The sequence below is a fragment of the Octodon degus genome, unplaced genomic scaffold, assembly GCF_000260255.1.
Source record: "Octodon degus isolate 3935 unplaced genomic scaffold, OctDeg1.0 scaffold00113, whole genome shotgun sequence".
NCBI classification, from domain to species: domain Eukaryota; kingdom Metazoa; phylum Chordata; class Mammalia; order Rodentia; family Octodontidae; genus Octodon; species Octodon degus.
This window is the reverse complement of record NW_004524689.1, coordinates 700,330-713,955: the sequence shown is the minus strand read 5'-3', so window position 1 is coordinate 713,955 and position 13,626 is coordinate 700,330. Positions and strand designations below refer to the sequence as shown.

General features: G+C 60.3%; 1 protein-coding gene across 1 annotated transcript; it reads left to right on the top strand.

Moving 5' to 3' along the window:
- The first annotated feature begins 269 nt into the window (after window positions 1-269).
- Window positions 270-10,678, top strand: Nadk (NAD kinase). The gene is made up of 12 exons (XM_023699455.1): window positions 270-309; window positions 663-879; window positions 2,898-2,981; window positions 5,996-6,125; window positions 6,948-7,056; window positions 7,134-7,219; window positions 7,564-7,666; window positions 8,127-8,275; window positions 8,353-8,452; window positions 8,528-8,685; window positions 9,050-9,132; window positions 9,397-10,678. The coding sequence occupies exons 1-12, from the start codon at window positions 285-287 to the stop codon at window positions 9,584-9,586; spliced, it is 1,434 nt and encodes a 477-aa protein (XP_023555223.1). The 5' UTR covers window positions 270-284; the 3' UTR covers window positions 9,587-10,678.
- The last annotated feature ends 2,948 nt before the right edge of the window (window positions 10,679-13,626 follow it).

Sequence of the window (13,626 nt, the reverse complement as noted above, 5' to 3'; positions counted from 1 at the left end):
CCGCTTGGGAGAAGGTTCCAGAACTCAGGTCGGGGTGATTTTCTTTGTTTGACTTTGGTCTGCCTGGCTTTGTGTGTCATAGACCAGTCTCGAGGCTCTGTGGCTTCCTCACTGGGACTTGCAGTCTTTTTTTTTTTTGAACACACAGCTGGTCTCCTGCCTCAGTCTCTCAAATTCTGGGATTCCTGGTATGCGCCACCATGCCCGGCCTGCAGTCCTCCCTGAGACTTGAATAGCGTAGCTGGTGCTCTCCACGGTGGCGCTGGGCCGACTGAGTCACACACATGCAGGCTCAGGAGGCCAGCGCAGGTCTGGCTTCCACTTTCTGGGCTGAAGCACTGGCAGAGGTGCATGTCCCCAGTGTGCCTTCTGCGCCACACCTGCCACCCCGCGGGCCTGTCCCAGCCTGGATGGCCGTGCACACCTCCCCCTTAGGTCTGTCCTTACTCTGACTTTTCGCTCTCTAGACTCATGCCAAAGCCCGGGGTGGAATCTGAGTGCTGCGCTTCCCTTTGGGGTGGGAACAGCTTGTTTGCCGAGCAGTTCGCTGGACTGAATTTTGGCTGTTTCCCCGGTCTGGTGGGTGTGTGGCTGGGGAGCTGCGGCGGTGGTCTATGCCCGACTGTTTTGTGGCGCTGATTTCTTTCTCTCGATACATCAAGGCGTCAGTGTCTCTAGTGGAGGTCCTCAGCCACCGCCTGTGGAAATGGAGCAGGAGAAGGTGAACGTGAGCAAGGAGCTGGGCCCGGACTCAGCCGCGTACGGCTGCCCTGCGTGCCGAGGGGAAGGGAGCTGGAGCTGCAGACACTCGGTCCGGGGCCGGGCCAAGGCCCGGAGCCTGTCGGCCTCGCCTGCCCTGGGCAGCACCAAGGAGTTCAGGTGGGCGCCGTTCGTCCCCATGTGTCCAGTCCGGAGGTGGGCTGGGTGCCATCTGCAGGGCCACGCCATGTCTGGGGCTCCTGTAGGAGTTGGAAGCTGTGTTTTATTTTGGAGGATAGGCTCACGCCATAGCCCAGGCTGGGCTTGTATTAATCCTGCTGCACCCTCCAGGGGCTGGTCCCGGCGTGCTGCCCCACGCCCCATGCCTTGGGCCAGCACAGACCCATCCACCTGAGCCCACACTGGCTCAGGGTGGGATCTGCTGAGGACAGAAGGATCCCTGTGCGTTTGGGGTGTGGGCTGGTGGTGGGCAAGAGCTCAGCCTGGCCCTGGGCTGCCCAGCTTCATGCACGGCCGTGCACCTGACACCTGACTGCCGGCTGGCCCCTCTTGCAGTTGCCCAGGGTCACCCATCAGTGGCCCTGGCCTCAGGAAAGTCACCTGACAGCATGTGGCTCTGATGGCTCTGGTGGCTCTCGGGGTGTCACTCTTGCCAATGGTGATGTTAAATGTGATGAGTGTCAGATGGAAACTTGCAGTGTTGCCTCCAGAACAAGTTATATTTGTAAAGTGGAAGAGGATTTTTGGTGAAAACAGTTTTGAAAAGCACGAGTTCCTGGCATTGAGGTACAGCTCAGCAGGAGCAAGGTCCAGTTTCTCAGGATGGTCACTGGACAATGGCTGCGTGCTAAAAATGACAGATGCCTGGAAGGAAGGGCTGGGAAAGCTGGCAGGAATTGATCAGTGTCTGAGGAGATGAGCTTTTAACTTGATTTAAGCTTTCTGCTGTGTCTGCGTGTGTCAGGTGTTCCTTAGACCCCAACAGTGTGCAGCTTTCATGTCGTTGTGAACCAGGGTGAGAAGCAAGGCTCCAGGGCAGTGGCGGTGAACCTCCAGAGCGTCAGCGGTGCCAGACAGAGCAGCCACGTTGCGAGGGGACCGAGGCCAACAGACGGCCACAGACGGGCGTCTCAGAGCCACCACCAGGCAGAGCTGGCCACCCTGTGTTCTCAGAACCCGAGGGACTCTTGGCTGCTGTGAAGATTCCCGCCAGCAAGGGCGGTGCAGCAGAGCCGCGTGGCCAGCACTGCGCCTGGTGCATGCCTCTGGAGCCTTGCCTGCTTGTGTCACTCTGACTCCTGGCAGAACTGTTTCCTCGGGTTTGGGGTTTTGTGTTTCTGTGGATTCTGCCACAGCACCACTTCTGCTCTCCAGGACACTGAGCCTGGGGGGTGTCTGAGGTCAGCGTGGTGGCCTGAGGGGTGGAGACGAGTGTGCCCTCACTGCTATTCCTGGCCCCAGGGCTTCAGTAGGAAGTTCTTCTTTTGTAACATTTTTCTCATGATGTGTGTGAGACTGGAGTTGATCTAGTGTGTGCTTGTCCAAGAAAGCCCACAGCCCCTGCATGATGTGACCTGGTGCTTGTGGCCCTACAACCCAGACTACACTCCAGCCCTCAAGAGCCCTCCAAGCTGGAGAGCCCTCTGGACACAGGGCAGGAGAGATGGCGCAGAGCCTGAGAGCAAGTGGGCTGGCAGATCCTTGGGTGCTGGCAGCGTGAGCCTCAGTGTGGCTTGCGGAGCTGTGAGCCAGCCGGGCCGTCCCAGAGCCACTGTGCCCCTGGCTGCAGGCCAGCTGCACAGCTCCACATCTGCAGCTGGCCGAGCCATTCGGCGGTTCTTGCAAAAGTTGGGCTGTAATCAGAGTGAACATTTCCTGGAGAATTTTAATCTGAATGATGTAGGAGTGATGTCCAAGGCCTCAGACAAACCGTGGGCACAAAGTCCTTCAACCACATTCTACAGGATGCAGGCTACCAGGCTGGGCCAGCAGCCCTTTGGTTTGGGGCTGGTGTTCTTTCGGTATATGTCCCATTGTGCATGGACACTGGGGAGCCCCTGAGCCAGGGAGGCTCTGTGGGAGTCAGAGCTGGTGCTGTTCCAGTCACCCTGCTCCCAGACCTACGTGTGTCATTGCCCCCATCCCTCACCTGACAGTAGCTCCGCTGTGCCCCACAGGAGGACGCGCTCTCTCCATGGGCCGTGCCCAGTGACCACGTTTGGACCAAAGGCCTGCGTGCTGCAGAACCCTCAGACCATCATGTAAGTGTCCTGGGGGTGGGCGGGGTGGGGTCTTGGAGGCTGAGTCACTGCTGCCAGGCACTCTGAGGCACTTTCCCCAGTCCCTCAGCTTTGGGGTGCTACGAGGGGACCATGCTGCAAGCTTCTCCAGCGGTTTGGGAAAATGGAGGGCAGATGACCTGCACCCTTGGCCACTAGGTGCCCAGGGTGGGGATCATGCCAAGTTCGTGGGCCTGGGTCTGGGCCTGCCAGCTGAGTGGCCCCGGTGAGAGATGGGGCTGCTCTGTTTCTGACCACAGGAACTGGGCTGGTACGGGACACGTGGGCTTCTCTCGGTTGTCCCCAGCACAGGCATTAGCTGGCCTGTTCTTACCTGTTTGAAAGGTGCTCCGCGCTCTTGGTTTTCATCTTGGTGTGCAGCACGCTCCTTCAGCCTTGATGGCACTGGGAGAGGAGCTGCGTCAGAGCCAGCGCTGGCGTCACTGACCACCTGTCTGGCCAGTGCTCTCTGCAGATCTGGGAGGATGACGGCTCGAGCGTCCCTTGTTGTACACGGTGGCGTGACATTGCTGGGATTTCATGGGGAATCCACTAAGATAATCTAGTGTTCCGGCTTCTGTTTGCAAATTTGGAATTCTCTCCCCGCCTCTGGCTGCACAGCTCCAGGGAGATCTGCACCATCCAGGTCCCCTGCGCACAAGCAGGTCACGTGACAGTGGCCCCCCTACAGCCCTTCTCAGGCACTGGTGTGCTGCTCACTGAACATGCTGGCCAGGTCAGGAGTGTGGGCAGCTCGCCCTGCATGCTGAAGGGCAGCATGGTGTGGCACACAGAGAACCTGCCGTGGAGGTGGTCCTGTGAGACTGGGCTGTGTTAGTAATTCACACGGGGCCTTTCGCACCCGTGGGTGCACGCATTGTGACTTGCAGGGACTGCTGCCCAGTGAGGCCAGCAGGGATGAGCCTGGACCTTGCTTCTTCATTTGTGTGTCCAAACCCAGCTCCCACAGTCACCCTGCCCCTGCCCCTGCCCCAGAGCCTCTGCAGCCCACCACCTCCTGGTGACTCTCCTCGCCCAACCACCAGCCGCCGACCACCTGCAGCTCACTTGCCTCCCACCCCGTTACCCTCAGCTCCTGTGGCTAGGCACAGGGTTACTGTCAGGCATAGGTCTCTGGCTCTTGGCTATGGCTGGGGCTAGGTGCTCCCGTGCCAGGTACAATGAAGCTCCCTAGCCATTCCTCGGCTGGCAGCCCGCATGTTCCCAGCCAAGAACCTCCCGCCCTCTCCCACATCAGTGTGTACCCTGGAGACAGAACTCTGATCCAGCCCTGTCCATTCCAACAGCCTGTGGCCAGGTGGGCTGTGTGTGGAGCTAACCCTCCGTTTACCCCAATACCCCCAAGAAAGAGGGGCGGGAGGATGAGCTGTAGGAATCTGACCCCGTGCTTCTGCTGGCTGGATGTGTGTCACTGCCATCACCTGTCAGGTCACATGGCTCCCGGGCTCCCTCACAGCTGTCCCCTGTGGGCTGGGGCCCTGGACCACACCACACCCACTTCCCTGTGTGCCTTGTGCAGGTGACCCAGCAGGAAGTTGAGGAACTGGTTTGTGGTGGGGCCTGGCCTGGTCTGTGTGGGAAGATGCTGAGGCCTGCAGAGCCCCAGGGCTGACAGAGTCTCTTCCTTGAGCAGCCAGGCTGGGCAGGCCCACCAGTGGCCGCCCACACTGCCTCCTGGAGGCCGCAGCCCAGGAGGGTTCAAGGAGTGCACACCTTTCACCTGACACCCTTTCACCTGGTGGCCCCAGGTTCCCTCCCATGGGTGGGCCTGCAGGTTCCAGTTCTGCAGGCCCCGCCGGGCAGCTGGAGTGGGGTGACTCTGCTCTCAGTTATCCTGGTATTTCTCTCTCTTCCTGTCTTATTAAGTAGGCAGTTGGGCAGAAGGGTCATGTGCACAGTAAGAAAACTGTTTTGATTTTCATAAGTAAGGACGTCAGCTTTTGTAAGACCTTTGACAAGCCTGATAAGCGTGCTTGCTTCTAGTCCGAGGGCGCAGGCTCCAGTGTAGATGCAGGATTGGGCGCACGCTGGCGGGGCAGGGCGGTGTGACCCTCTGGCCTCCTTTGTGGCGCGGCCGGGGTGTTGTAGCCGTGGCCTTCTCCTCAGAGTGGAGGCCGCCTTGGGAGCAGCGTGAGTGGCCAGACGAAGGGAGGCGGTGAGGGTGCCATGGGTGGCCCCTGGGCTCCCAAGAGAGCCTGGAAAGCGTGAGTGTGCCGTGTGTGGCCGGGCGGCGTGGCAGGGCAGGGCAGGCACTTGCTGCCGGCAGGCAGTGCTGCGGCAGCCTCTCGGCTTGGGCCAGGAAGAGCATGCTTTCTGCTGCTGGCGCCGTGCTCAAAGCGTGCCAGGGGCTGGGTCTGCGCAGAGTGAGGTCCTGGGACAGCGGCACAGGACAGGCACGGCTCATGGCTGAGCAGAGTGCTGTCCACATTCTGCAGGTGTCCTGGCACTCCAAGTAACAAGAATCCCAACTGGCTGGGCCCTGGCCTTGGGCGAAACACCCTACCGGCTGCTGGTGCCCGTGCACAGCTGCTCCTGGGTCTGAGGGGCCTGAGCAGGTGCAGTGCTTGTGACCCCACGGGCCTCAGAGACGGGAGGCTCGCACTTGCAGGACTGCTGCTCCCTCTTAAGCCTGGGGTTCCTACTGGAAAACTCAAGGCTCACCTAAGTTCCCACACTGGCTCTCAAGGTGGGGTTGTCTCCTCAGGCCCTGGGCCCGCAACCGTCCCCCTGGCCCTGGGCTGCCTGGCTTCTCCTCCAGGCTCTGAAGGGGTTCAGGCAGTATGGGATCGAAGGCGGGCGTGTGCAGGCCTGGAGGCAGGTATTGGGCACAGTGATTGGCGGTGCGGGCGGGGTCCCCCAAGTCTGTTGGCGCCAGACTGCAGGATGGCTGTTCGCATCGAGGATTTCCTCCTCCAAGTCAGAGCCCTTCCTCTAGGGAAGGAGGGCCATGGTGCCATCTGCCCTCCCTCTCGCAGGCACATCCAGGACCCTGCGAGCCAGCGGTTGACGTGGAACAAGTCCCCAAAGAGTGTGCTTGTCATCAAGAAGATTCGAGATGCCAGCCTGCTGCAGCCCTTCAAGGAGCTCTGTGTGTACCTCATGGAGGTGAGCTAGGCGTGCCCAGGCGGCGTGCAAGGCCTGGTTCTCAGTTCCTAGAGCAGGGCTCGGGACCTCTGACGGAACGCCACACGTGGGCACCGCATGGGGACAGGCGGGTGCATGCATCCTGAGATGACCTGCACGCCGCCTAGATGCCCCCTTTTAGAACCGTCTGACAGTTATAGTGATGTCAGCTTTGTGCCACCCTGCCAAACCTGGCAGCCACAAGCAAAAGGAAGGGGGTTCCCTTCAGTGCATTTTCTAGGGCTGCCTTCCTAGTCTGCAGCTCCAGAGCAGGAGCAGCGAGGTAGAGGGTGGGCTCCTCGCGCACAGCAGCCAGGAAGTATTGTGCGCAGACCGAAAGACGCCTGCCAGGAGCACGCACAGCAGCCAGCCCAGCACGTCCTGAAAACCCCTCCTGAGGGCACCAGGCAGGGGACCCTTCGGGTGGGCTTAGGAGGAGTGTGGGCCCTCAGGTGCAGGGCGCAGCTCCCTAGACTGAGGAAGTCTTAACTGAAAGGTGCCGTTTTGGCACCTGGCTCTGGAGATGACCCGGCTGACAGTTTTTCCTGCCACAGTCCTGTGGGGATGAGATGGCCCTCCTTGCTGACAGGGCACCAGGGCAAGAGACAGCACTGCGTCTTCTGGTCTCTCCTAAGGCCACCAGGGCCCACCCCTGGGCTCCTCCCCCGCCCACCTGTTCCAACGCCAGTGGCCCACACCAGCCTCTGGTGCTGGGGTGGCAGATCACATGGCAGCATGCCAGCCTTGGGGACCCACTTGAGGCTACAGGGTGCCGGCAGCCATGCTCAGCACCTCTGCCTACAGGAGAATGACATGATTGTGTACGTGGAGAAGAAGGTGCTGGAGGACCCTGCCATCGCGAGCGATGACAACTTTGGACCAGTAAAGAAGAAGTTCTGCACGTTCCGGGAAGGTAAGCCCCTCGCTGCCCAGGGTCAGTGCCCCGGGAGCTCTGGCTCCTCAACAACGCGCTGTTGGTTTCCCATATAGATTATGACGACATTTCCAACCAGATAGACTTCATCATCTGCCTGGGTGGGGACGGGACCCTGCTGTATGCCTCCTCTCTGTTCCAGGTGAGGCAGCCTGCTCTGGGCAGCAGGCGTACTTCCTTCCTGTTCTGTTCTCCACAGTCTCTCCTCTGAGACACCCTGGCCCTAGGGCTCCCAGTAGCTACTGCCCTCTGGGTCCTGGGACACCTCCACACCCAGGATCCTACTTCCAGTGTCCCAAGCCCAGAGCATCATCCCGTCAAGGCGCCTTGCACCTCTGGGCCCACTTGTCCCCCAAATTGCCCCTGTGTGTACACAGCCCCCACAGCCAAGTCTGCAGGGCGGTGCTCACCCGGGATCTGCTGCTGTGAAGAGCATGGGGCCTCCATGTGGCCACGCAGACCCCGGCTGACCATCCCCACCTGCAGGGCAGCGTGCCTCCTGTCATGGCCTTCCACCTGGGCTCCCTGGGCTTCCTGACCCCGTTCACCTTCGAGAGCTTCCAGTCACAGCTGACCCAGGTGATCAAAGGTGCGTTCGGGTTCAGAGCCCATGGTCCTGGTGTGGGCCTCTCTCTGCTTGCTCTGATTGGCATTTGTGACCACGTTGTTAACAATGTGTACGGCAGCTTTTTGCAAGTTTCAAGACTGAGGGCTATCTGCTGGCTGGGGTAGCTGTCATCCTAGCACTGGGGAGACAGGCAGGAGGATCACAAGTTCAGGGCCAGCCTGGGCTGCAGAGTGAGTTCAAGGCTAGTGAGCTCCTGTCTCAAAAGAAAAAATCAAAGACATGAAGGTATTTCTAAAGTCTTGGTTGCTTGACACCATCTCACCAACAGGAGGGCTGGGCTGGAGTGACCCTGGGGTGCAGCAAAGGCAGCCTAGTTCTCCTCACTGTTGGGAACAGCTTACGGAGTTGTGGGGCGGGGGCCCGGTGACTGAGGACCCACGGGGACCCATGCCTGTGCCCCACAACTCCCTCTGGCCTGCAGGGAATGCTGCTGTTGTGCTCCGGAGCCGGCTAAAGGTCAAGATAGTGAAGGAGCCCCGTGGCAAGAAGTTGGCGGAGCACAATGGACTCAGCGAGAACGGGCTCCCCCGGCCTCAGCTTGAGGGTGGGAAGCAGGCCCTGCAGTACCAGGTCTGCGTGCCCTGGGGGCCCACCTGTGCCCTCCCAGGACCTTCCCCACCACCCCCTCTGAGCGCTGTCCCCTCTAGGTCCTGAACGAGGTGGTGATTGACAGGGGCCCTTCCTCGTACCTGTCCAACGTGGATGTCTATCTGGATGGTCACCTCATCACCACTGTGCAGGGTGATGGTAAGGCCGGTGCTGCCTGGGCTGTGCGTCTGGCAGGCTGGGAGGAATGCCTCACGCCTGCCTCTTGCCCGTCAGGAGTGATCGTCTCCACCCCGACTGGCAGCACGGCGTATGCGGCTGCAGCCGGCGCCTCCATGATCCACCCCAACGTGCCAGCCATCATGATCACACCCATCTGCCCCCACTCGCTATCCTTCCGGCCCATCGTGGTCCCCGCAGGGGTAGAGCTGAAGGTCAGAGTCGGCCCCACTCCTCTTCCACTGCGTCACCGGGTGCCTGCCACAGACTGACCCATAGCCGCCAGCTCCACAGCACCCTGGGCGTGCCCTGCATGGTCAGCCTCGAGTTCCGCACATCTGTCCCAGTCCTGGGACCTAGTTGGCTGCCAGCTGCTTACAGGCTCCTCAGCTGCTGGGGGGTGGGGGTGGGCATGCAGGGCACAGGTGACAGGAAACCCCTGCCAGGCCTCCCAGCCCCTGAGCTCTCCGGGTCCTGGCGTGAGCGCTGGTAGACAGGGCCACCTCACTGCTGGGCGCCTGGCTCTTTCCCAAGTGCCCTCCCTGCCTGAGCCCGCCTTGTCCCCACTTGGCCCTTCAGATCATGCTCTCACCAGAAGCTAGGAACACTGCCTGGGTGTCGCTGGACGGGCGGAAGCGGCAGGAAATCCGCCACGGAGACAGGTGTGCTGAGCCAGGTGGCGGTGTGGGGTGGTGGAGGTCCCCAGGGTCTTGGGCAACAGGGCCAAGGGCCTCAGCGTCCCTACCTCCTGGTTCCCCCGCCCCTGGGCTGGCTGTGCGTATAGGCAGCCTTTGCGGGGCTGGCGGTAGCCGGGTGGGCCTTGGCCTTGCCCAGCCCACCTGGGCCCTGCTGCGATGGGTCAGGCGAGTGGGGGCGGGTGGCCTCCTGCAGGGCGGGGCAGGCTCACTGCCTCTGCTTCTCTGCAGCATCACCATCACTACCTCCTGCTACCCGCTCCCCTCCATCTGCGTCCGCAATCCCGTGAGTGACTGGTTTGAGAGCCTGGCACAGTGTCTGCACTGGAATGTGAGAAAGAAGCAAGCCCACTTCAAGGAGGAGGAGGAGGAGGAGGAGGTGGCGGCTGAGAAGCAGGAGCCAGAGCAGGAGGAGGGCTAGATACACCGCGTCTGCTGCTGGGGCAGGAGCACCACCGGCCTGGGTCCACCTTTTGCAATCAGATCAGCTTTTTAACATTTTTAAATTTGACTTTTTACATTTCTGAAGAAGCAAAGTGAGCATGGGCAGGGAGCCCCCCGAGCCAGCCAGGCCCTTTCCAGTCAGTCTGTTGAGTCCAGGCGCCAGGATGAATTGATCTGTCCCTTGAGGTCAAAATAAATGTCTCAGCCCCAAATCCTCCTTTAGTGGCAGTGCTCTCCCCTGGGCCTGTAACCTGTCCCCTCAACCCTTGGGGGCTCTGGCCTCGCTGTGGCCTGGCAGGGCCACTGGACCCCACATTTCCTTCCACCAGGCAGCAGTGGCGGTGGCAGCTCCTGGGGATGTCCTAAGTCCCGTGTGCCCTCCGTGGCGCTCTTTCACACCTGCTGAAGCGCTAAGTACATATTGTCTTGTACATGCTTTGTGAGGCAGGCAGGCGGGCCATTCCATCCTGGGTCCCTTTACCCTGTGTCCAGGAGGCAGCGCTTCAGGGGTGGGGCCCTGTGCAGACCCCGGGGCCAGCTGCGTGGGCCCTGGGGGCAACAGGAGGAGGAGGGGCCCTGTGCTTCCTTTGGGAGCGTCACACTGGTGAGCTCCCGGCCCACCCTGAGGTGCCCCTGCAGGCAGAGCCTGAGCACTTTGTTCTGCGGGGCTCCTTGCCAGGTGTGCGCCCAGCTACTCCGGCAGCTGGGGCAGGAGGAGCACAAGTTCAAGGCCTGCCCATGCCCATCAGTGAGACCCTGTCTCAAAATGAGAAAAGGGCTGGGGACGTGGCTCAGCGGTGACCGCTTGCCCAGCACTCAGGAGGCCCTGGGTCCCGCCTCCCAGCGTGGCATGAGGACCCAGTGGTTGGGCTGTCCTCAGGGCTCGTGTTCCTGGTGTAGACAGCAGGTGATGACCAAGCTGTCCTCATCAGCTCCTGGGCTGCATGAGAATACTTGGCCTTTTGAAGTAAATTCTTAATGTTTCATACTGTTAATATCTTGGAAATTTGTTAATTGTTGCTGAAAGCCTTATTACTATTTTCAGATCCTTTCAATAAACAGACTTGTAAAAAAAAAGTTGAAGGTCTGTTTTCTCAACTGCCCTCACTGGCTTGCACCCTCAGCTCTCCCTGGAGGGGGGGGTGTCTGGCCCCAGAAGAACCCTGCACAGGGCCCAGGAGCTGGGGCTGACCCTTCTAGAGCAGAGTCAGGCTCAGAGGCTAGGTTGCCCCACACCTCCTGAGCCACGGCTGTGGGGACAGTAACTACCACCTGCCACATAACTGGGGAGCTCTGAGTGCCACACACGTACACAAGCAAGGGATGCCAGGGTGACTCACGGTCATGCCCTCACTGCCACAGCCCACCAGGCCCCAGCACCACGGGGCCCAGTCTGCCTACTCCTGCCTTCAGCCTGGCTGGGCGCTGGCACCCTCAGTGACCACACGTGATGGCCAGTAGCACTACATCAGTGCCACCAGGACCTGGGCTGCTGCTGACTGCTTGGAGAGCGGATGGCTGATCACGTGTCCCCAGGCTTCCTATGGGTGGGAAGCAGAGTCACCCCAGACCTGACCCCATGTGGAGCCTGGTGCTGGGCCACTGACCTGGTCCCGCCCAGGGCCCACAACCCCTGAAAGTCCAGGACTCATGGCCAGCTGTGCAGAGGGCTGGGCTAGAGGGACCGCCAGGTCGGAGTCCACACCAGGATTCAGTCTAGTGAAATCGGTAGCACCCTTGACCTGCCCTTGGGGACACAGCTGTGGCTAGAGTCCCCACAGCTCATTGTCAGCATTGACTCACGAAACCTCTGGCCCGAAGCACCAGCAGTAGGGCCCCTGCACTGCCCCAAACTGGCCTGGCCTGGCGGGCCCTTCTCTGGCCAGGCTGAGGGGTGTGGTGGTGACCGAGGCCAGGCACCCAGGGAACAAGTCCAGCCACTTCCACCATATTCTGTCTCAGAAAGACTCAGGCCAGAGCTTAGGCAGCCTTCAGAGATGGGAAGTCCCTTGGGTAAACTGAGGCTGCCTTGTAGGAGCCTGTCTGGGACTGCTCCGAAGCCTCCACACCAGGGCAGAGGCCCCGAGAGGAATGCTTCTGCCCTCCAGAGTGAGGTCCACAGGGGCTCGGGGACCCACAGAGGAGAACATGGCTCATGCTGACAGCCCTGGCCTCCCTGGCCAGAAGATCCAGTGCCCATCTCTCCACAGAGGCACCAGGAGAGGTGACAGTGGGTAGAGACGGGGCACAGACAGACGTGGGGAGGCAGAAACGCAGACAAGACAGAGCAATGTGCAGGAAGACACACAGGCCACTTCCACTGTTCTTCCTGAACCCCGCACCTTCTCACTGCCTTACCTCCCTAACCCTTTTTATTTGTTTGGAGACAGGGTCTTGCTAAGTCCCTAAAATGCCCAGGCTGAGCGCTGCTTGTCATGCTGACTGCCACAGGGCTGGGATCCTAGGAGCGTTTCCCGGCCGAGGATCAGCTCTAAGTGTCCTCTGAGGTTTCCCGTTGAAGTGCAGTCCTCACTGTGAGTACACTGCTCGACAGGAGCCTCGCGATGAACAGGCTGAGAAAAGGCCATGAATCTGACGGGTGGGCAGGTGCGGTCCAGCAGCTTCAGGAGCAGGGTGGAAGCACAGGCTGCACCGCCCAAGGGCGGGAGGAGGCCACGACCACGGGCGGAGTCTGCACCTGATTGACCTCTGTCCCAAAACTGCTTTATCATCAGCCACAGGAAGTGGACACAGACCTGCCACTGCGCAGGGCGGCCCTGCCCCACCACCTAGGCTCTCTGTGGCCTCGGCTAGCCCAGGCAGGAGCTGGAGGTGGGGCGGTGGCCAGGCTGTCCTCTGCCTGGACGTTAGCAGTGGAGGGGACAAAAGCGTGTCCAGCCACCCAGGCCAGCCCCAACATGAGCAGTGCTCTAGGAAAGATGCCACAGGGGGAGCAGGGACAGTGGGGGGTGGCCATCAGGGAGGGTACTGCACACCCACCTGGGGCCAGCGGCGTTGCAAGCAGCTAAATTTGATAGAAATGTAGGTAGACCGGGCCTTGCTCCCAAGGACAGTATGGCCGACAAGGTGACCCTGCAGCCTTGCAACAGATAGATCTCAAGACTGAAGAGCAAGCGAAGGCAGCCACACGCTTCGCTAGGGATGGCATCAGAGATTGATATTCTAAGTAACTATCAGTCACCTTAAACAGCCCAAACGAGTCACTAACCCAACCCCAACAGGAAGAGGCCCTGTCCAGTATTCGTGCCCGCTTGCCACGTGACTCGCTTCCCCCTTTGGTCCTGGACTTCAGCAATTTTATCTGAGCAGTGGTGCTTGTAACCTGATTGGCTGACCATAGCTTTGTCCCACCTGATGCCACCCAAGTGAGTTCCCACAGGCTCCACCTTAGACCCGCCTCACCCCATGGTTTTACTCCATAGAAGTGAATACCCTGGGGTGGGGGTTCTGTTTCCCTCTCGGGCACAAGCTTTCTTTCCCCTTAACCTCCATTTGTTCCTAAATTCATTCTTCGGTTTTAGAGAACACGACCTTATCCGAGAGGTACCTCTCGTTTCACCTCCCCTATATCTACAGGGCCCAAGATTTGTGCCTCAGGAGTGCCGTGGGCAGAGGCCCTTTGGGACAGTGAGGACAGGAGGTTGTGGCCTGAGCTCTGAGCGTAAGACACGAGAGTGTGACCTGCTTCGGGGCCCGGCTCTGGGCTGCAGGACGGCCGCATCCACCTCTAGCTGGACCAGGATAGCCCTGTCCCCAGGGGTCCGGGCAGCCTCTGGGAAAGGCAGCTGCTGGGCCCTGGGGACAGAAGGACCTGAAGCGGGCAGGCCCTGGTGTGGGGATGCGGGTTCTCAGGCGGCAGAGCCGCTCCCTGTGCTGTCTACATTTCTTTTTTCTTTTTTTATTTTGCAGAACCCGGGATCGAACTCGGGCCCCCGCACTTGCCAGGCAAGCGCTTATTCTACTGAGCCATCTCTCCAGCCTGCTGTCTTCATTTCT